Source organism: Numenius arquata, chromosome 5 (genome assembly GCF_964106895.1).
Source record: "Numenius arquata chromosome 5, bNumArq3.hap1.1, whole genome shotgun sequence".
Classification (NCBI taxonomy): domain Eukaryota; kingdom Metazoa; phylum Chordata; class Aves; order Charadriiformes; family Scolopacidae; genus Numenius; species Numenius arquata.
Window position 1 is genome coordinate 22,365,270 of NC_133580.1, and position 20,783 is coordinate 22,386,052.

A 20,783-nucleotide genomic window follows, 5' to 3' on the forward strand; every position below is an offset into this window, starting at 1 on the left:
TAAGGCTACGCAAGAACAACTTCTGTGCTGTAATCCGTATGTACACGTTTATACTCAAAAAAGAACAGAAGAGACAAGACACCAGGTAAAAAAGGCTTAAAATCCACTTTAATAATGCATTCCTGTAACATTCCTCAGACAAACTCAAACTTGTTAGTGGGACAATTACAGCTTGTGTTCAAACAGTTTACACTAAATGAAAAAATCTTGTAGTACTTCTACACAAAAGACAGGCAAGGTTAAGATTATACAAACATTGGTTTCGGTTAAATCTTCAGCATGAGATACAGTATCTTTGTCCAAGAGATTGTACTTTACTACCAGTAAAAATAAACAGCGATACAACACGTTATCAAAAAATCCATCCAAACAAGAGCCTCCCAGCCGTTCAGGCTGCACACGACTGTCAACTACTTTAAAGAAACAGATGGTCCAGATAAAAAGAATAACTACAAGTTAGGAGGAAAAAAGAAAAAAAAAAAAAAACACAAAGAAATAAACCACCATAAAAATCTCCCCCAATTCACTACATGATGGATCATTTGGAGCTATATAAATTTACATAATCACGGGAGCTGCAAAGTACCCAGATGCTGCCCTAGTTCTCCAGAGAATTCCCTGTGCTCTTAAGCAAGGTGCGCTACGCTAAAAAAAATGCCAGGACATACCGCAATTTTATCTAGTTTAGTCTCAGGACTCCGGCTGCAAATAGGAAACCTGGAATGGTCAAGGCATTACGGTCCTTGCCCAATTTTACCGTTACTGAACAACCACGGCAGCCTCCCAGAATCCATTTTTTCACATTGAAATTATAGGAATGCACCACATGAAATTTCCTACAACCTTTACCAGTCAGACTGCACTCCCCTTGTCCTACAGTGGCTTTATGAAAACAGGCCCTAATCAACTATTTTTAATATCCCCCCCCTTCCTTCCCCGCCCCCCTCCCCCCCTCCGAGTTGAAGCCTGTATGGCCTGCCAAGATTCCTTTCCTCTTTGGGGTGTGCGCAGGGGGTATCTTAATCCCGTTAGTATCTGCGACGCTTGTTAGGGCCAAAGTCACCCCCTGGGTTTCCTCTGTTGAAGGCCGGGGGGTTCCCTCCCATCGCTCCGAGACCTTCCATCGCGCCGCCTTGGCCAAAGCGATCTGCAGGCGGTGGTGGAGTCTTGTAATGAGGACAGATGCAGAAGAGGCAGGAAGAAAAACAAGAAACAAAGGGCAGTTAAAAGCTATTTGAGTCGATTCAAGTTCTACCAGGATTCCACAATTCCAGATGACCTTGCTACAAACCTTCACCCCGCCAAAAACGATCCCCAAAGCTGGACTGACAGGACCATTGCAGGACCAAGTCTCTTTCCTCAGGTACCCAGTAGTCAAGCACACCAGAACACAGGTTGCACCGTCTCACAGACTAGTGCCCTGCTGTGGAGCGTGTCGGTAACGCAGTCTGGGAAAGGAGAACTTCACATTTCCAACCACATTCCTTCACCCAAATGGAATGCGAATGAGGAGCAGGACACTGACACTACAGCCTATCACAACCCACGCACACACAATACTTCAATTCCAAAATAAGTCTGCAGTAGTAGTCCTAGTACTAATCCTCTTATTTCCAGTCCTTTGGCTTTCCCCTCTCCCAGCTGGGGCCTCTTCCTTCCAGCAGGAAGAAGATGCTCAAAGGACAATTCAGGTTGGAAGGTACCTCAGGAAGTCTCTGGTCCAACCTCCTCAAAGTGGAGTTGGCTATGAGGTCAGACTAGATTAGTCAGAGCTTCATCCAGTCGGGTCTCGTAAACATCCAAGACTGATGAATGCACAACCTCTCTGGGCAACCTGTTCCACTGCTTCAACGTCCTCATGGTGGACATGGTACTTCCCCTGGGGAAGGTACTGGAGGCAACCACTGCCCCTCCCTTCCCCCCGGACTGGGGCTAAGTGACTACATAGACAGAGCTGTTTTACACCAGGCTCCTGGGCTATGTTTATTCTTTGCCCACAGGCTTACAGCAACGATACATGTATAGGCCATGTGATATATACATGCACATCATAATTGGTGTCAGTGCTGTAGATGATCCCATGGTACTGCCTGGTTCTAAAGAACCCACACCCAAACTTCAGTAAAATCGTTAACGGGGGGTTCCCAGGGCCTCCCAGTGCTCACTTTGCTGGCAGCACAGGGGAGGCACTAGCGGTAACACAGCACCCCTTTCCTTTCCCTACAGATGAAAAATTCTGAGTAATCATGAATCTCTCCTGTAGGACACATGACAGGGAAGGGCACTGCAATCACTCCAAGCAGCTGGAACAAATATCCAAAGCAACTGCTCCCTATATGAATAAAAAGCTGGAATACATGGGCCAGGTAACTCCTAAAACCAAGCACACGGCCAGGATAAATGGTTTCCAGAAAGACTATACATATTTCTGGTCATTAGAGAAACAGCTTATTGCTCTTCTGTTAAATGCTACTATTTCATCATATTGATCTGAGCTCACCTCCCCTTTCCATTCCCCTCTTCATCTTCTCCCTTAATTTCCTTGTGTAGTATACATTCCCTTCACCTCAGCTGCTCCACTGTCCCTACCACTCAGGTACAAAAGCTTATAGCCAAATAAAACTGTTCTTTATGACAAAAACAAATTTCTACGATGTTGCAGTCATGACAGATCAAGAAGTCTAAGTAGAAAATTGTTTATGAGACCAATTGATATAAACTGCTAAAGGAAGATGAACTTCTAGGACAACCCTGGCCATGACTGCTGCCGTTTCTGCTACTGCCTGGAAGCGCTGACACAGAGGATGGATCCTCTCTCCGACAGATGCCACAGAAAACACGCTCTATTGTAAAGCTCTGCAGTAAAGCTGAAAACTAAACAAAAATTTTAAAAAGGCAAATATCTAAGCATAACCTCCACTGATTCTTTGCTCTTTACCTCCTAAGAAAATTAGCTGAACTTATGTTAGCATACTCATTAATACCATCCTCATTTTACCCCATTAGCATAGGAGATAATTGTTTTCAAAACTGGTGATGTACAGAACATTCCCAAAAGCTTGGCTTCATGCCGGCAAGAATCTACTCTCAAAGCACTCTCATTCAACAAAGTGCTTCCCATTGTGCCATTTAAAAAATAAGCATATATTATTGCTAAGATTCTTTTAACAAATGTTTTAGCACTAGCTATCTTGGAAGTAAAGGAAGTAGTTATTAGATTTGGCTCAATCTCCTGAAAATTACCAACTAGTCTCCAGGCAAGATTAACAGCAGGAGTTAAGCAACAGGTCCAGGTAGACAAACAAGCTTCAACTTTAGCAGCATAGTGCTTAAAAACGGAAAAAAACCATAATCTGCATTTCAAAGGTGTGCACAAAAAGCAGATGGAGATACATTACCATTCCCATGGCTCCATCAGGTATCATAGCTCCAGGACCAGTTGCAGGAGGTGCAGCAGCTGGGACATTGGTACCACCCATAGCTCCTCTATTGTTCATGCCAATGGTACCTGGAAAAGAAAAGTGAAGAATAGTCCTGGCAGACACAGTGACTGGGGTCTACTCATCATCCCAGAGCCACAGAAAACTGGAAAGCTCCCTGCAGTCTTCTATTCAGCGACAGAGTCCTGTCTATCAACTAGCTTTGTGCTATTAGGTCAAGACAAACTGATCTTGCATTCCAGGATTATCTGAAAACTACAGCAGGTCTAACACCACCTTCATTAACCACTAAGACCCCGTTGATTTTTCACTTGCTCTTGTACGTGTGGCCTGAAACTCTAAATCATGTAGTCAAAATATAGAAATACAGTAATCTGGATTATTTCCTGGGCTCAGGGTGTAGCTCTACATGATATACCACCATCTGTATCAGCACAAACTTCTGAAGCACCTATAGCCCCGACAGCAACTTCAACCAAGTCTTTTCCTTACTGAACGGAGTTTTTCACAGATGTACAGCACTGCCTCGCACCCAAGCTGTGTTATGTTTCCTGTTACACATACGCTTCCTGTCACTGAACTGAGAGAAGATTACTATGGCTGAGTTTCTGAATAAGAAGCCAATAAAATAAGACTACTCAACAAATGTAGAGACTCTGTAAAGGAGGAAAGGCACATGCATAGGAACAAAGATGGCCACCTCTTACCTCCCATACCCATCTGTCCCATTCGCATGTCTGGTGGCTCCCTCTGGAAGAAGAGACATTCATTTCATATGATAAAAATTCAGGCTTTTAAAAAATGTCGTTATACAAATTAAGTGCGTTCTGGGGTTTAACTACTGAAAGCCATGTAGAAAAGTCATTCCCAGACTTCAATTTTCAATAGAAGATCGGAGCTACCTTCACAGGACTAACTGCTGAACAAACATTCTGAAAGACTGGTTTTTCACAATTCCAGTAAAACATCCAGCAGCAAAGCTACGTGTGCAGATTTTACCAAACAGCAGCAAAAAGAGGTATCTGTTATCTGGATGGAAAGATCTGCTGAGCAGCAGTAACACATTAGACAGAATTAGTTTTACTACTTCCTCAGCACAGCTAAGAAGCTTTTCCTGCCGAAAGGAATGCAAGCTTACACAAAGACCCAGCACCGGGTCACTTGCATTAAAATACTGGTTAGTAAGTTTGATTTCTCTTTTATTAACTGATCATAGGGGACACATCGCAGATCTTCTGCGCTGCAAAGCTAGGAGCACCTCCTCACTTCAGTGAGGGTACTACTTTTTCCAGAGTGGGAACTGAAGACCAGATTTCACTTCATCTATGGTCTCAGTGCCACTGTTATGAAAGCACTATTATTTAGAGAAATCAGAGTAATATTCACACATTTAAGTCAGTCACGTGGTTTTGGCCCTTTTGGTTTGACATATTTTGCTTAGGGACCAATTTTTCACTAGGATACATAAACACGTGCCACCCAGTTGCATCGATGCCATTACACCACCTTGAGAGCACTGCAGCTGCCTCCACAACACAATGTTGCTGGGACGGGAAAGGAATTTTAAGACAGCTCTTTACTGAACTAGAGATACCGCTATTAGAAGGAAGGTTACCACACGTTTAACATTACAAGAAAATACTTGACCAACGGACTTTTAAGTACAAGCAATTATCACGCCTGCAGCAGTGCCTCAAGTAGGGATCATTTAATCTAGGCATGACTAAGAAAGACTGCAGACTAGGGATATAGCCGGCATATGACCGTAAGTGGCTGCTGCAGCAGTACTTCAGGACAGTATGTCTTTGTTACTGTTAGAATAAAATTAGCATATATTCTTCTGAACAGCAAGACAGCTAGCACGGGTCCTACATGAACAGCAGTGGGACAGAAACTGGGGTATCTGATATTTTCTGGACTAAACTGTATCAAGATTGAAGGGAGTCAATAATTTAGGGCAGAACGCACTAAAGATGCGGAGTCCCTCAACCAACAAGTTAAGCATTCCCAGAAGGGAATGTGGAAGGGCAAAAAAAAAATAATCTAACACCAGTCTCTAGATGTAATGGGAAGGTAGAAGCACTCATACCGCATCAGCAAAATTCCCTTTAAAGCCTTCCTGCTGGCGTCTCATCATCTCTTCTTGCTGCCTTCTCATTTCCTCTTCACGGCGCCTGCGTTCTTCCTCTTGCCTGCAAAGAGGGTCCAAGGATGCTCAGCACAACATACACCAACGATTTGCATCACAGTGTTGCAGTGCTGCCTAATAGGTCTTGTTTGGAAACCTACAACTTTAAGAACACTATTTTGCTGAGGCCATAGAATATTAGGTATCTCATGATGAAAACAGAAACATGTATGCACACCAAGACACTTCTAACATGTTCAATTTTAAGTAGTTCATTATAAAACCCAACATGAGCACACCCATGTGTGTGTCTCTTGAGAAGCAGCTGAGGGAGCTGGGGGTGTTCAGCCTGGAGAAAAGGAGGCTGAGGGGAGACCTTATCCTCTCTACAACTCCCTGAAAGGAGGGTGTAGCCAGGGGGGGTCGGTCTCTTCTCCCAAGGAACAGGCGATGGGATGAGAGGAAACGGCCTCAAGTTGTGCCAGGGGAGGTTTAGGATGGGTATTGGGAAAAATTTCTTCACCAAAAGGTGAAAGTTATCAAGCATTGGAAGAGGCTGCCCAGGGCAGTGGCAAAGTCACCATCCCTGGGGGTATTTAAAAGACAGTAGATGTGGTGCTGAGGGACACGGGTTAGTGGTGGACTTGGCAGTGTTGGGTTGATGGTTGGACTCGATGATCTTAAAGGTCTTTTCCAACCTAAATGATTTTATGTACACAGCAGCTGCCAAATAGATGCTGACTACACGCAATATAGTGCATACAAGCCAGACAGTTCTCAAGCCTCTTCTATTACAGAAATACCCTGGAGATCGTCCCGGAGCTTCTCAAAATGACGCTGAGACAAGGAAGAGCTGGAATGGAGAGAGAAATCTGAGACTAAGTCAACCCTCGAACAAAAAAGGTAATATGCTAGAATGGGGTTTCCCAGACTGCAGCACCGAAGCCATGGAATCGCAGCAAAGATTCTGATTTTTCCATCTGCCTTGGTCAAAGAGCTAAACAGAGATACAGAACTGTAAGAACCCACATACTAATCCGCGGAAGAAACTCCTAACTCTTCCATCTTAAACCAACCGTGCGTTCATCCCTATGAATAAAAAGACCCAGAATAACAGCCATACTTTAGGTAGTAATTAAATTGTCACACTGAACAATTAAGTGCACTGAAGAAGCGTTTCATTCCACAATATTATGGATTCACAGCATTTCATAACCCACTGCCTTACCTCAGTTCCAACTGTTTACGTTTTTGTACTTCTTGGTTATGCAATTCCTCCATTCTCCTCAGCTCTTCCTGGCGTCTCATTAAATCTGGAAAAGACAACAGTAAAAACCACAATCAAACTCATCTCCCATGTCACCTCCTATCAGTTCCTGAACTAGAACCATAACACACAAGAGAATAAGGTAACAGAGCCTCCAGCAATAGAGTAACATCTCTCTGTTCGTTTGCCACTACTGTGCTTGGTTACAAGTGAAGCAGCCCCACCACAGCTCGCGTTCAGCGGGCTCTGGCCAGTCTACTGAGCCAACCGCCCCTGGATGTGGCATCAGGATGTTCCCATACTGTATTTGTCTCTGATGGGTACCTTGCCGCATGAGCATAACTTGGTGCTCATGGCGAGCTGCTTCCATTTCCATTTCCAGCTTCTCTCGAGCTTCCTTGATGTTGCGGTCTACTTGTTCTTGCTGCTGCTTCTCCATTTCTATTAGAGCCTTCCAACGCATGGCATATTCATACTCAAAGCTGCCAGGCTGTGCAAATCGAGGAGGCTGCTCACGCTCCCTGTCAAACAAGGAAGAGCTAGTGAATGCTTCAACAGAGCGAGGAGGAACCAAGAAAAATACATTTGTGTGTTAAATGCAATGGCAGATCCTTTTAACAGTTAGAAATGCATTTCTTAGTGCAACAAATAAGGAAACACTTTGTCTTCTAGTTTCTCAAAAATAGCTATGCCCAAGATATCAGTTTGTCTGCTCCTCAGGAATCATCCTATTGAAAGGAGAAACTTAAGCAGAATCCGTCTGCAGGAGTAATTCTACATGGAAACTGCGTCCTGTTCTGCTCCATAACAAGCAATGACACTGTTTTCATAAGACACCAAAAGATTCTGGGTAAAGACATTTAGAAATACTCCTGAAAGAAACAGCCTTTGCTCCTGCTTCACACCTTACTGACAGATCCACTCCAGAAACAAACACTGCCCAAACACGTGTGGTTATTTCACTAATCTCTGCAGCTCCCGCACCTGGAGCAGGTGACTATTCCCAATGCAGACTCCCAGCTCCTGAAGCCCTCATCTTCCTTCCTTGAAAAATTCATGAGCTCACACGGTTTACTAACTCCCACGGCTCAGATCACATGATATGTACTTAACACCGGGAAGCCCTCGAAGACTTATACCTGGATAGCTCTACAACCTCCTAATGCTATTCATACCCTTCCCTAAATTTTCACTATGGACTCAAATCCATTTCCTCTACAGACTTCCGGTAATACTTAGAGCAAGTAACTCAAGTCTTCACTTCAGCTTCTCATCTGAGCAAGGGGATCTCACGTTATCTCAAACCGACACAGTGTTTTATTCCAACAACTCCAAAGAGACTTATGAAAAATAGGCGGAGGCTGCCTGTCTTATCCAATAACGTGGATCCAAAAACCACTGCCTCTTTTCAGCTAACCATGGCAAGAGAACAGTATATGCAATTCTCTTTCCAGAGTCAGGTCACGTTTACAGAAAAAAAAAAAAGAGGACCTCGAGCCACCCTCCTAACACTGAGGCACTAGTCAATGTGCTAGTCCCACAGGGAGTCTCATCTCCCGTCGCATGGCAGGCACGTACTTGTGATATTGCTGGTTTTTGATGACTAGTTTCTCTGGTAGTCCCTCTTCATCATCATACTGATCCATGGGTTCCACAGTGACAGGCCGAGGGAATCTGTGAAGAAAAGAGGAGGTGCTTTCACAAAAATTCAAGAATGAGCTTGCAGTGTAGGAAAACGTGTATTGTGTCTGAACTTATAAAATACTGCTTTTAGCACTGCTCAAAGAAATTCAGAGCAGTTGGGGATCCCAAGCAAAGTGAAACCAGTAACCACCTTGAACACTTTCTTTCTAGAACAGGAGCTGAACTGTTAATCAAAATCCTTACTAAATTCAAACCAAAGTTGTACTGAAAGAATACTTGCAATTACTGGTTCTAATTAGCAGCTTAACTGGAACCTGAAATCCTCCAGTAGGATCTACTCAGTGTGAAGCCTTGTACTCCCTAAAGTCTGGTTTTTCTCCCTTTCCTCCCTTGCTACATGGCCAATCATGAGCTGCACAACTCCTTGTGTGCCTTTTATAGCTGCCTAAAATCAGGAGTAAGTACAGTGGTCCTCACTGGAGGTTACTGGCTGTACCCTTCAGTCACACTCTCCTGGTAAGACCACCACGTGCCATTATTGCTGAGCAGCAGTGCTCTGTAAGCACCTGATGGGCCCTGTCTGAATTTACTCCCACAAGAAACCCACCGGTGCACTTCACACCACAGACACCGCACACGCGTGCTTCTGTCCTCCCGGATTCTGTGTGCAAAAGAAAGTACTTAACAGAAGTGTCCCTTATCTCTGAATTAGCTCCCTACCACAGCTCTGACACCGCTCATCCTCAGCACAAAGCAGCACCACAGCCTGGGGGTGGGAGGGCTACAAGAGAGATGGGGAGGGATTCTTGATCAGGGAGGGGAGCCATAGGACGAGGGGGAACGGTTTTAAATGGAAAGAGGGGAGATTGAGATGAGATCTGGGGAAGAAATTCTTTTCTGTGAGGGTGGTGAGACCCTGGCCCAGGTTGCCCAGAGAAGCTGTGGCTGCCCCATCCCTGGAGGGGTTCAAGGCCAGGTTGGATGGGGCTTGGAGCAACCTGGTCTGGTGGGAGGTGTCCCTGCCTGGGGTGGCACTGGATGATCTTTAAGGTCCCTTCCAACCCAAACCATTCTATAGTTCTAGGAGCTTCTCATGCACTCCTCAACCCCATTTGCCAGAGCTGGGGAAATGGCAGAGAAATGATCCTGCTATGCAAAGCGGCAAGCATTGCCCGGACTCCAGCAGGAAGGCAGGAAATGAGAGGCTAAAATCTCTCTCCTCAGCTGAAGAGCCACAATGTAGCTTTTCATTTCAATGAGACATATTCCATTATTATTAGTCTTATTTTCCAATGTGAACCAATTCCAACCAGTTTATCTAACTGTTACTGTCACGAACTAGGACAAACCAGAACAAATTTGATCAAAACCAAACCATAAATAGAAATAAGAAGCATACTGGTTTGCTGTCCTTGATATCAAAATCTAACACATTGATTGAATGTTACCCTCAGGTGTTCTCAGTTATACACTGGAAGTGATCAGTTTTCCATGATCACTTTTAAAAATTTATTTTCATGGTTCTTTCAGACATAGACTTCTGAATCAGCAAACGCTCCCTAATAGCAATTCTCCTGCAGAGCACTACACACTGTGCTGGTTATCCCCTAGGAGTCTCAGGGAGAAAAACAGGTATTAAAAACCAAAACCTGAAACACTTGCTTGTTGAAACTGAACGTGCTTGTGTATGGCTGTGCCATATGCAGGCCTCCAAGAAAAAAAAAAGAGAGAAGTGAGAAGCACAAAACTTATAAAGTTTCTTTAGAAATTAGCCATATAGCCCCAATTTTAGAAGTATTCTATTCACAAATTCTAGGTGCATCCGTACAAAAATCTACAGCAAATTTTATTTCCAAGAGATCAAAACCAGCTCCCTCTTAATAGCTAAAACAACAAGCCGTGCTCTGTGGAACGCATCTAGAATTAGTCATTTACTTGAGCAAGTTCACATAATGATTCAAGAGCATGCTTTGTTGCCTTATGATATTCAAGCACAAGGAAACCAGTTTATTATGGTGAAAACTCCAAACCAACCCATCTACCTGACCAGCTTCTCCGACACATCTGATGGCCACAGCAGCTGGTCAGCATTTCACCCCAGCAATGCAAGCTGCTGAGGGGAGTCCCATCCCAAGACTTGTCTCTGAAGCAACCCAGAGTGCACCATTAACACACTTGAGTTTTGTTTCCAACAAATTATATGGATGGTCTCTTTAATAGCTCCTGCTTCTTAAAGGCTGCTTTAATTGCCTTAAGGAGGCTTTATGGAGAAAGAGCTTCTCAGGAAGTTTTATGCACTTACCCCACTATCAGCTTCCCAGCAGAAAGTTTTCAGACCTGAGTTTCAGCACAGACTCACTCTTGTTGAAACAAAGCTAAGTTCTCCCCGGCCAAATCACCTACCACCTCCTACCCCACATCTCATCTGCCCCGTTCCAGTGTTAAGAAACATTGCTTACAAGCCAATGCCACCCATCAACCTGCACACACACCAGTATAGCACTTCTTGCCCTCCACACTTACGTAGTTAGCAGGAAAGACCCATCACTACATCTATCCAGGGCTTTCCTAGCAGCAGGCTTCCCTGAGAACTCCACAATGCCTTTCCCAGAGGATCGTCCTCTGTCATCCACAATAACCACAGCCCTTTCCACCTGGCCAAACACTGAGAAGGCTTCCTCCAGGAGCTCATTGGACACAAACTGAGGCAGGTTCCTGACTGTCAGCGATGCGCTGTGGCATGCAAAACGCACTCTGAGCTGCTTCCCACGTAGAGGCATGTTGTCTAGTTCCACCTTTGCAATCTCTGCCAGAGTGCGAGTTTCCTGAAGATAAAAAAAGTTATCATTAAAACTCTCAATGCAGCACAGAATCAGCTGGTCACAGTTGCAACAGTCACAAGGCTATTTCCCCTGAACAAGTACTTCACAGAGAGGAAGAAATAATCCTCCCCACGGCAGGGTAAAAAGTGTCCTAACAAACCGCAGCTCTACTCTATTATCCATGATTCTAGCTGAATAGGCATGTGCAGAGTTTGTGGGAGAAACAAAAATAAAATAAATAAAATGTACCAGGCCTAAGCTTAATCCAACAGCCAGTACAAAGTAAATGATCTTTATCTATCACTGATAATTATATCAAGGCTACAAAGCATGCCTTTCTAAAAAATAAATACATAAAAAGATTAAAAAAAATAAACCAAGATTCCACTATTAGCTATGTCTGATAAGAAATGCTGATTGTATGCCATCCATGAAAGACATCCTGTGCCAGTTTCACACCTTTCCACTCGTTTAAGTCACTACCAAGCAGTTACACTACAGCAAAGCGTGCCAGACTTTGGTGTGGGAACCTCACGATCCATCCACTCACCTTGGGACTTTCAGAAAGGTAGTACCTGAGACAATGAAGAACCATCAGCCCATGTTGGTAGCTACCTCCCTCCTAGCCACACTTCAACGTGATCATCTAGAGATCCCTACCTCAAGAACATGGATCATTCCAGTAATACTGCATGACAACCTGTGTTCACACAAATTCCATGTTCATGCCCTTCCAGCAAATGAAAGTCCACCTTGTCTATAATAGCATCATGTTCCTGTTTTCTACCAACTGACTTCAGAATAACTTTATCAGGTGTCTCATAAATCCTGCCTGAATTCAGATTCCTTCTCGTAACAAGCTCTAGACAAACCATTTGCAGAAGAAGCTGATCCTGTAATTCCAGGTTACTAAAATCAACAGCAGGCCTAATTAGCAAGATACCTGAACATCTACTGCTTCCAATTAGCAATACTCCTCCAGAGTGCGGCACCACCACAAAAACACCCCAAAGGTAGCACGTCAACTCACCAGCCTGATAAAGCCAAAGCCTTTGTCCTTGTGTATGAAGACTTCACCTGCCTTGCCATACTTCTCAAATAACTTTCTCATCTCTTCCTCTGTAATATCTGGGGGCAGATTCCCCACAAACAGGCGGCTTCTTTGGGTGAAGGTCTTTTCACCGGGTTTCCGGAAATTCTTCAGGTCAATAGTCAGGCCTTCATCTGAGGGGAATAAGGTACACAGCTGCTCTACAGTTGGGGGGATAAATTCTATTAGGTTTCATCACAGTGAACACAAAAAACATAGGACAATATAGGTAACACCACCCATTCACTCGGGTCTCAAACCTCTCCAGCCATCTCTCCAGCAACAAGGGGATTTTATTTCAGAAGGGGCCCCCTATTCTTTTTAAAGAAAACATGTGCTTGGCCCTCAGTGTTCATTAACACCAGTCTAGAACTGGAGAAAAGAAGAACACTGCAGCTTGAAATAAAGTGAGAGATTTCACTCCATTTTTGGAGATCCGGTCAAGATGACTGGCCCGCAACAAAAACACCTGTAGTCACAATACAGGATTTTGCTATTACAACCTGAATAATTATAGAAAAGCCACAGTTTGGCCAGCAACCAGATTTTTACTCAAAAAAACCCACAACAAACCAACCCCAGATGTTTAGAAAAAGTATGCAAAGGAGTGGAAATTTTGTCCAGACAGGTAACATTTGAGATAGCTGTCATTCTACGAGATGGGATTTGCGTTCTAGAGTCTTGGGTTCCCAGCTGAAGAGAAGGCTGGAAAGGTGAAAATAGTGAAAAAAAACCACTCCCAAAACCAGCCATATAGGTGAGACCCCAGAAAAATTACAAATTTCATTACAAAAATCTATATTCAGTAAGTGATGCTATATCTAACACTAACAAACAGCGTTGTAAGAACATTCTCAAATCCCCACATGCATATACAGTCTTTAACTCTTAATTCAGCAAGAGTCCAGCACGATCCTGGAAGCTCTGCCGTACACAGGGGTGGCTTTATCACCACTTTACCCTCCTGTGTCCCATTTTCTTAAACATATAAGGAACTTCCCAAACATGGGACAGCAAGCCATCGAGAGCGATTCCTTTGCTTTGCAGAGGACACACCTCATGGCCACACGTAGGAAATCACCTACGAACATAAGCAGCTTGATTCAGGCTACGAAGCACGGCGCTAACCAGGAAAGGCTATTCATGCAAAGACAATGCATGCAAAACATGAAAGGACAACTCTTTTACAGGAATAAGCACACCTCCATGGCTAACACTAAAAAAATAATAAAATATAAGACTGACAGCATATCTATAAAATAGCAGAGAGAGTAAACCATCTACTTCACACAGCAACGCTGCTTAAGTGAAGCGTTTTGTCTTGTGAACTTCTTCACACAGGCACCAGAAGTATTTGGGGATCCATCGTGAGGTTTGTGAATACACTAGGAGGGACTTGCGGCAGAGTTACTCCACTACCATTGTTCTGCTTGAGGTAGATCCACTCAAAGGAATCCGAGATACAGTCACTCACTATAAGCTGATCCCTGGGAGAATCCCACAATGCAGTTTGTGTCGCATTGTTTCCAACCTGACTGGAAACAGCCTGGTCTGCCACCCTGTGAACTGGTAAGGAGCCTGTTTAACAGGGCCACCTAATAAAAATATGCAGAATCTTTTTCTACTAACCCGGTATCTCTGCATGCGTGTGTTAAACCTGTGACTTTGACAGAAAAAAAAACCCACACAGAAGAATCGTGCAAAGTGCACGTGACTTCTATATGCTTTTGTTTTAACAGCCAAAGCGTCCAAACTTGAAAAAAAATAAAAAGTAATAAAAAAAATTCTAATATAACAAAAGCACTTCTTCCCCTGAAAATGCGAATAGCAAAGCCTTGCCACCGCACTTCTAAACGATCAAAGTTAGATCGGTTAAAGCCCCAGAAGCCATTGACGCGCAGTTGTCTCGGCTCACAAGCACCCCCTCTGTATCCCAAGTAACAGAACTACAGTCCACCCTGGTTAGGAACAAGCCCGGAAACATGCCAGATGAGAGTAACAGCCATCATTAACGCCACCTGGTACCTGAATGCTAAAATATTATTAAGTAAAACTGCGCGTCTCCTGGTACCTCCCATGTAAAAATTTAGTCTTAACAGGTGACTACAGACTGCTGTAAAAACATTCGTGCTGCAACTGTAGCTTTACAGAGAGCAAATTTATTTTGCTATTACTTAAGAAAACCTGTATGGAGAAGCCATCTGTTACGGTTGGGAAAAACGGGAAACAGAGTCAGCGGCAAACAGGCCGTCTTATATCTGCAAGGTTTACAGCAACACTGTTAAAGGTTCAGAGACTTCCAAACTCTTGAAGTGAGCTTTTCTTGAGAATTTGAGACAAAGAAGGACTCTCTGCACCGCTGCCCACTTTCGGGAACGCAATAAACTTACAAATCCCAGTCAAAGCTATGGGAGCCGCAAGAATCTTTGAGTAGACTGGGGAAAAAAACCCCAACAACCAAACGTGAAAACCCTGCTGCCGTTCAAACCACCGTCTCCAACAACGGAAAAGCCTGATCGCTACAGGCGGACAGTGAAGGGCTTGAGTTTTTATTGTTTTAAATTGAAAGAGCGGGTTCGGCTCACTCCCGCCGAGGCCGGCTGTCCCCGCAGGGGCCGGCAGCCACCCACGACCCCACGTCCCCCCCCTCCCCGCAACGAGGGCGGTCGCTCAACGCCTACCCGGAGCGGGGCCGGGCGGGCCCCCGCGGCGGGCCCGGGACTCACTCTGGCTGTTGGCCTGCTGCCCGTTGGCGGGGACGGAGGGCGGCGGGTGCTGCTGGTGCTGGTGCTGCTTCCGCGGAGCGTGGTTCTGCTTCTCCATGTTGAAGCCCTTGTTGCCCTGCATCTTCCCCACCTGCAGGCACACACCAACGGTCAGCCGCGGCCCGGAGCTCGACGCCGGCTCCCGCCCACGGCCTCCGGGGGGCTCCCGCCGCCCCCGGCCCCGCCTCACCGGGGCTCGCCCGCCCGCCCAAGCAGCCGCGTGCAGCGGCGGGGCGGGGCGGGCCGCGCAGGCCGCGGCGGGCCCCGGCAGGGCCCCGGCGGCGGCGGCCGCCCGGGAGAGTCCGCCCAGCGGTGGGGCGGAGGGGAGCCGGGCCGAGCCGCAGCCCCGCCGCCGCCACGGCCTCACCTGGCGGCAGACACCGGCGCCGAGGCGGATCGCGGCCTCCTCGCCCCACAGCAGCCTAGAGGAGAGCGCGCGCGCGGCCGGAACTCGCGCAGCCTAACCAGGCATCCGCCGCCCGCGCTCCCATTGGCCCCCTCAGCTTCCGGCGCCGCGCTGCCAGTGGCCCCGCCGGCCGCCACTCACAGCCCCCAGCCGCGGCGGGGCGGGACGAGCCGCCCCGGAGGCCCTCCTCGCGGAGCTGATTGGCTGCACGGCGGCGGCCGCTCGCCGCGCGCGCTGCCAATCACCCCCGCAGGCATCAGGCTTGTGTGAGAGGCGCGCGGCGGACAAAGGGACCCCAGCGAGTGGCCGGCGCGCGCCGCGCAAGCGCGGGACGGGCGGCGAAGGGCGCGCAGGCGCGGGAGGGGCGGCGGGCTTTAAAGGGACCGCGGCGTGCCCGGGCGCGTGCCCGGCCGGTGGCGGGAGCGGGGCTGTCACCTGTCGCCGGCGGGCTGGGCTCCGCCGCCGTTCAATAAACCCTCCCGCTTCCCGCCCCGTCCCCTCGCACAGAACCGAAGTAGGGGTGTGTGTGGGGGGTGGGGTGTGTCCCCTCCCGCAGCGGGGTGCGGCCGGTTCCCCGCAGCTCCACTGACCCCTCCTGGCGGCCGGGAACCGGCCGTTCCCTGCCCGCCGTCTCCACCCGGCCCCGCTGCGCCCCCCCCCCCCCCCCCGCCCGCCCCGTCGGGCGGCACAAAAGCAGGCGGGGAGGGGGCCGGTTGGGAGAGGGAGGGGGGGGGGGCGTGGAGGAGACACCCCCCCCCCTCGAGGGGAGGAGACTTGGGGAGGGGATGGTGCCCCTCGGGGATGGAAGGGCCCCCGGGGGGGAAGAGGCGGGAGGGGGGCGGGGTGCTCGTGCGAGGGGGTGCCGCGGGTGGGGGAGGGGAGCCCGGGTGGGGGCTGTCATGGGTGGGGGAAGGGGGGTCTGGGTGGGGGAGGGGCGCGGGGGGCGGGGCGCGGGGGGGGCGGGGCGGCCCCTCCCGGGGGCGGTGCCCCCGCGGAAGCCCCGCCCGGCCGCGCTGTCACTCACCGCCCCGGGGAGACGCTCCAGCTCCGGGGCGGCGGTGGCGGCGGCGGCGCCGGGACCCGACCGGGCGGTTCCCCCCGCGCGCAGGTAGAGGCGGCGGCGGGGCGGCCGGGCCGGACCCCCCGAGGCGGCGGCGGGTCCCGGGCCGCGCAATGCGGCAGCGAGGGGGTTAAGGTGGGGGGAGTGGGGTGGCGAGCCCGCCCCGCGCGATCCGCTCCGCACTTTGCGGGTGGCCGCGCGGGGCACCGGCGGGGACCGGGGCGCCCCGTCCCGGCCCGCCGCCACTCCGCGCACCGCGCCGTGCCCTGCCGGGGTGCGGCCGCTGCCCGCGCTCGGCTCCGCGCTGTCTGTTCGCGCGGCCCCGCTCCGCCACGCAGATCCGTTCCGGGTTTTCCGGCCGCCCGGCGGAGTCCGGGCTGTCGCGCCGATCCCGGGCTGCCGGCTCCGCTCCGCGTTTCCCAGGCCGCCGCCTGCGAGCCAGTCTCGCGAGCCCAGGCCCCGCCGCGGCCAATGGGGAAGCGTCCCTCGCTCTGCGCAGCCAATAGGGCGCTGCCCCCGCCGCCCCTCGGGCTGCGGCGCGCTGAGGGCTCCGAGCGGCGCCTCCATTTAAAGGGGCCGCGACCCAAATCCGGGCTCCGGGTAGAACGGGCGGCGTAGCGCCGGGGAGCCAGGTAGGAGCGGCGCCGGCCGCGGGCGCCTCCCCCCGGCGGCGCGGGTGAGGCGGCCTCGGGGCGCCCGGCCGTGGAGGGGGGGGGGCCGGTGCTTGGCCCCACGAGGGCGGGGCAGGCTCGTGCGGCGCGGGTCTCGGGGGGACGGGGGGGCCCCCCCTCGGGATGGGGGGCGGGGCGTGGGCCTGGCGGGAGGGGGCGGGGCCTACCGCTCCGCGAGGGGGCGGGGCCGGCGCCGCTCGCCCCCCCCATCCCCCACCCACTCCGCCCCCCCCTCCCCCCCCCCGTGGTGACCGCTTGGGGGCGCCCTGCGGTGGGGGGCGGGTCCCGGGGACTCCGCCCCGATGCGGCATCAGCCCCGTGTTCCCCCCCGGTGGGGACCGACCCCTCTGCGGTCCCCGGGGAGCGGGCCGCGGGGGCCCCCAGGTGTGGTGGGGGAGGCCCCAGCCCGGCCCCCGGCCCCGGTGCTGGTTGGCGGGGGAGGGGCGGGGGGGCGGCTGGGCCCTGCGCCATCGCGGTGCCGGGGCTCAGGCCGGGCCCAGGGTGTCGTCGTTCATGAGACACCCCCCCGCACCCAGCGGGGTCGGCCCCGGTCCCTGCCGTATGGGTGGGAAAGGGGGGGGGGCGGGGGGGTGGGTCTGGAGCGGGGCGAGGCCTGAGGCCGTCCCCGATGCCAGGGGTGGGCGTGTGGGTCCCTGGACACCCTCCGCCCCGGGGCTGGAGGGGGCAAAGCCTTGGTGCACTGAAGCCTTGCCAGGCCGGGCTGCCCGTGGGGAGCCTGGGGGCGGCCAGCGAGGTGCCCTGTGGAGGGTCAGTGCCTCCCCCCGTGTCCCTGCAGGGGTGCGGGCAGGACAGGCCCCGCGGGAGGGTGTGCGGCGGCGAGGCCTGGAAGGCCCAGGCAGTGGGGTGTGCTGGTGAGGACAGAGGCAGCGCCGGGCACGGCCGGCACCAGGCGACGGTGGGGGACAGGACGCTCGGCCGAGCGCTGGGGAATGGTCCCCGGGGTCCCTTTTGCCACCAGGATGGGAGCTGCTGCGTTTGTGCTCTTCCTCCTGCTGTGGTTCAACGGTGGCTCCTCTTCTAGGCTGTAACTTCCCTCTCTCTCGCTGCTGCATTCCCCAAGAAAACTTTTAATCTGCGTTTTCTTGCCTAACGCTGTCTGTCCCGGGGGCAAAGCTGGTGGTAAGACCGTGGCTCTGTGGTTAGTGCCAGCCCGGCTCTACTAAAGGAGTAGCCACAGCCCACAGAGCTGCTGCCCGTAATGGCCAGCCTACAGCTCACAGCCCAGCGCGCGGATTTTCACAGCCTCTGCCTCTCTCCCACCACCAGCGCCCGTGCTCGGCAGGGTGACGGTAAAGTCACACCGGATTCCTCCACAGCTCCAACAGCCAGAGCAAGGCGCTGAGGCTGAGCCCACGGTCTCGCCTGGGGAGCAAAGCCCCTCGGGTTACTTCTTTTACAGGTGTTTTACGGTCAGCGATGCTGGGGTGCGTGACCCTGGTGGAGACGGGTGTGCTGGTGGAAGCCTCTAGTGCAAAGCAATCCAACGGAGGTATGGCTGCAGCTGTGATAACGCACGGGATTTCACTGGAGTTGTGTTTTAATCTTGGTAGAGCGTTGTTAAGTGTTAACGTCTTCCTCTGCTGGCAGCACGGGCCAGGAAAGGGCAGTGCTTGAGACCACCTTCACCAGTCGTGCTCGCCGTGGGCTCTGGTGGTGTCTTCTGGCCGCTTCCCGTAAGGCTGCTCTGCCGGCTCAGCCCTGGGCAGTGTAGAGAGAAGGGGGTCGGTCACCAGTGAGGCGTTGGTCTCCTCAACACTGCCTTACCCGGGGCCGGTTGGACTGGCCACCACACTAGCACGTAAGGTGAAGCATCGCAGGGCTGAGATGCCTTTTCAGGGACCTGGCGGCAGGCGCTGTGCAGAGGGATCTCAGCCCGTCAGTGAGGCTGAGGAGACAGCTCACCTTGTGCTTCCAGTATTTTAGCTCTGCAAGGTCCCTTAAGGAAAATTGGATGTTTTGCCCTTAAAGATACATCCTCCCTGAGGCTCTGCTCTTGTCTTCTCTCTCTTCCCCGTGTAGAAAGGTTTATTCACAGAACCACAGACAGATTTGGGTCAGAAGGGACTTCTGGTGGTCTCTAGTCCAACTGACCTCCTGCTCACAGCAGAGCTTACTTAAGACTGTGTTGTTCAGGGCCTTATCCAGTTGGCTCTCGAGGACCTCCATGGCCTGTTCCCTCCTTTGGAGAGTCACCTGCTGTGCTTGCAGCTTTCCTCTCCAGCTGGCCATACCTGCTTGTGGAGGTCTCCAGGACTTTGCGTTAGGTGCTCCGATGGCCTTCGCGTTAGGTGCTCCGATGCCCTCCTGCAGCATTTGGGCAACAGGGAGAGACCTGGGAGGGCATCTTTTTTTGACCACTTCCAGGTCTACTGTCTATTTCTGTCTTTTAATCAGTGTTTTAATATCATTAGGTCAGTTTCAACTGCTCAAGCATGCTGGGCGCCTCCATGCTTTCTTGTGGTGCTTCGGATAGTACTCCCAAAGCTTTTTTACCCACCCAACCCCCTCCCTAGTGTATGCTGTCATGTGGCGAATGGTGAGCCTTGGAAGAAATGTTGCTTATTCATGCTATAGACACAGAGCTGTGCAAGCGGCAGGAGAGCTTTCTCTCTGACTTGGGTCTCCGAGTGGAGTTCTTGAAGCTGAATTGCTCTCCGGATGCCAGGCGTTGCTGCAAAGTCCTCTGTCTTAACACACGCGAACAAAGTAAGGTCTGTCAAAGTGCACGTAGACTTATTGCTCTCTTCTCTATTGCAAAACCTTGACACTTAGTGGTTGGAGGGATCCTGGTCTTATGAAGAGATGTGAGAGTGTCCAACGGCAGGATGGCGTTCCAGATGGATGAGCCTGCTCCTGTTGGTTGTCTTAAGAGTTCCCTACTGGTACAGAGGTGTTGGATTAGCAGCAAATAATGCTGAGACCTGGGGAATGTTGTCAAGTACCTTTGAAGTGTTGCAGGGATTCTCCCGGTAAACCTCATTCCGCACAATTAATTCTGCAAGAAGATTTCTGGAATTTGTCCTTCCTTTTGCGCTTCCTTGAAGCTGACATGAGGTTGCTGGAACGCAAGCTCAAAATCTAGTTTGCCCATTCCTGCCGTTGAGGATTGTCGTGGTCTTGGCTGGACTGGCCACCAAATGAACGACAGTTGCTTCCCGACCTCTCCCCACCCAGGGAGAGAAGGATGAGGGAGAAAGAGACTTAGGAGTTTAAAAAAACTAAACTGCTTTAATGAAATATTAATAATAAAAAGAAAATATAATAATATAAAAAAAAGAAAATAATGAAATATACACAGTACAAACAAAACCATATCGAGCTCCCAGGATGACGATGATGTCACCAAGAGGCACTGGGAAAGTCCCAGACTGGACTCAGCGACAGACAGGAACTGGATTCAGGTGTAGATTCAGGAATGCACGGATTGGAATCAAAGGCAGATGAGCAGACAGGGTCCTCCTCGTACGCC

At 50.6% G+C, this 20,783-nt stretch overlaps 1 protein-coding gene across 5 annotated transcripts; it reads right to left on the reverse strand.

Moving 5' to 3' along the window:
- Positions 1 to 86: 86 nt before the first annotated feature.
- On the reverse strand, positions 87 to 15,819 carry NONO (non-POU domain containing octamer binding). 5 transcript variants are annotated; one of them, XM_074147345.1, is made up of 11 exons: positions 15,524 to 15,630; positions 15,118 to 15,247; positions 12,332 to 12,552; positions 11,003 to 11,304; positions 8,414 to 8,509; positions 7,160 to 7,356; positions 6,797 to 6,881; positions 5,530 to 5,632; positions 4,148 to 4,190; positions 3,399 to 3,508; positions 87 to 1,166 (listed from the first exon to the last, which is right to left on the reverse strand). In XM_074147345.1, exons 2-11 carry the CDS (start codon positions 15,236 to 15,238, stop codon positions 1,029 to 1,031), a joined length of 1,416 nt encoding a protein of 471 aa, XP_074003446.1. In that variant the 5' UTR covers positions 15,239 to 15,247; positions 15,524 to 15,630; the 3' UTR covers positions 87 to 1,028. The 5 variants fall into 5 exon arrangements, with proteins under 5 accessions (XP_074003446.1, XP_074003443.1, XP_074003445.1 ...); XM_074147342.1 differs by lacking the exon at positions 15,524 to 15,630 and adding an exon at positions 15,700 to 15,819 and having other exon boundaries at positions 88 to 1,166; XM_074147344.1 differs by having other exon boundaries at positions 88 to 1,166; positions 12,332 to 12,525; positions 15,073 to 15,247.
- Between the last annotated feature and the right edge of the window lie 4,964 nt (positions 15,820 to 20,783).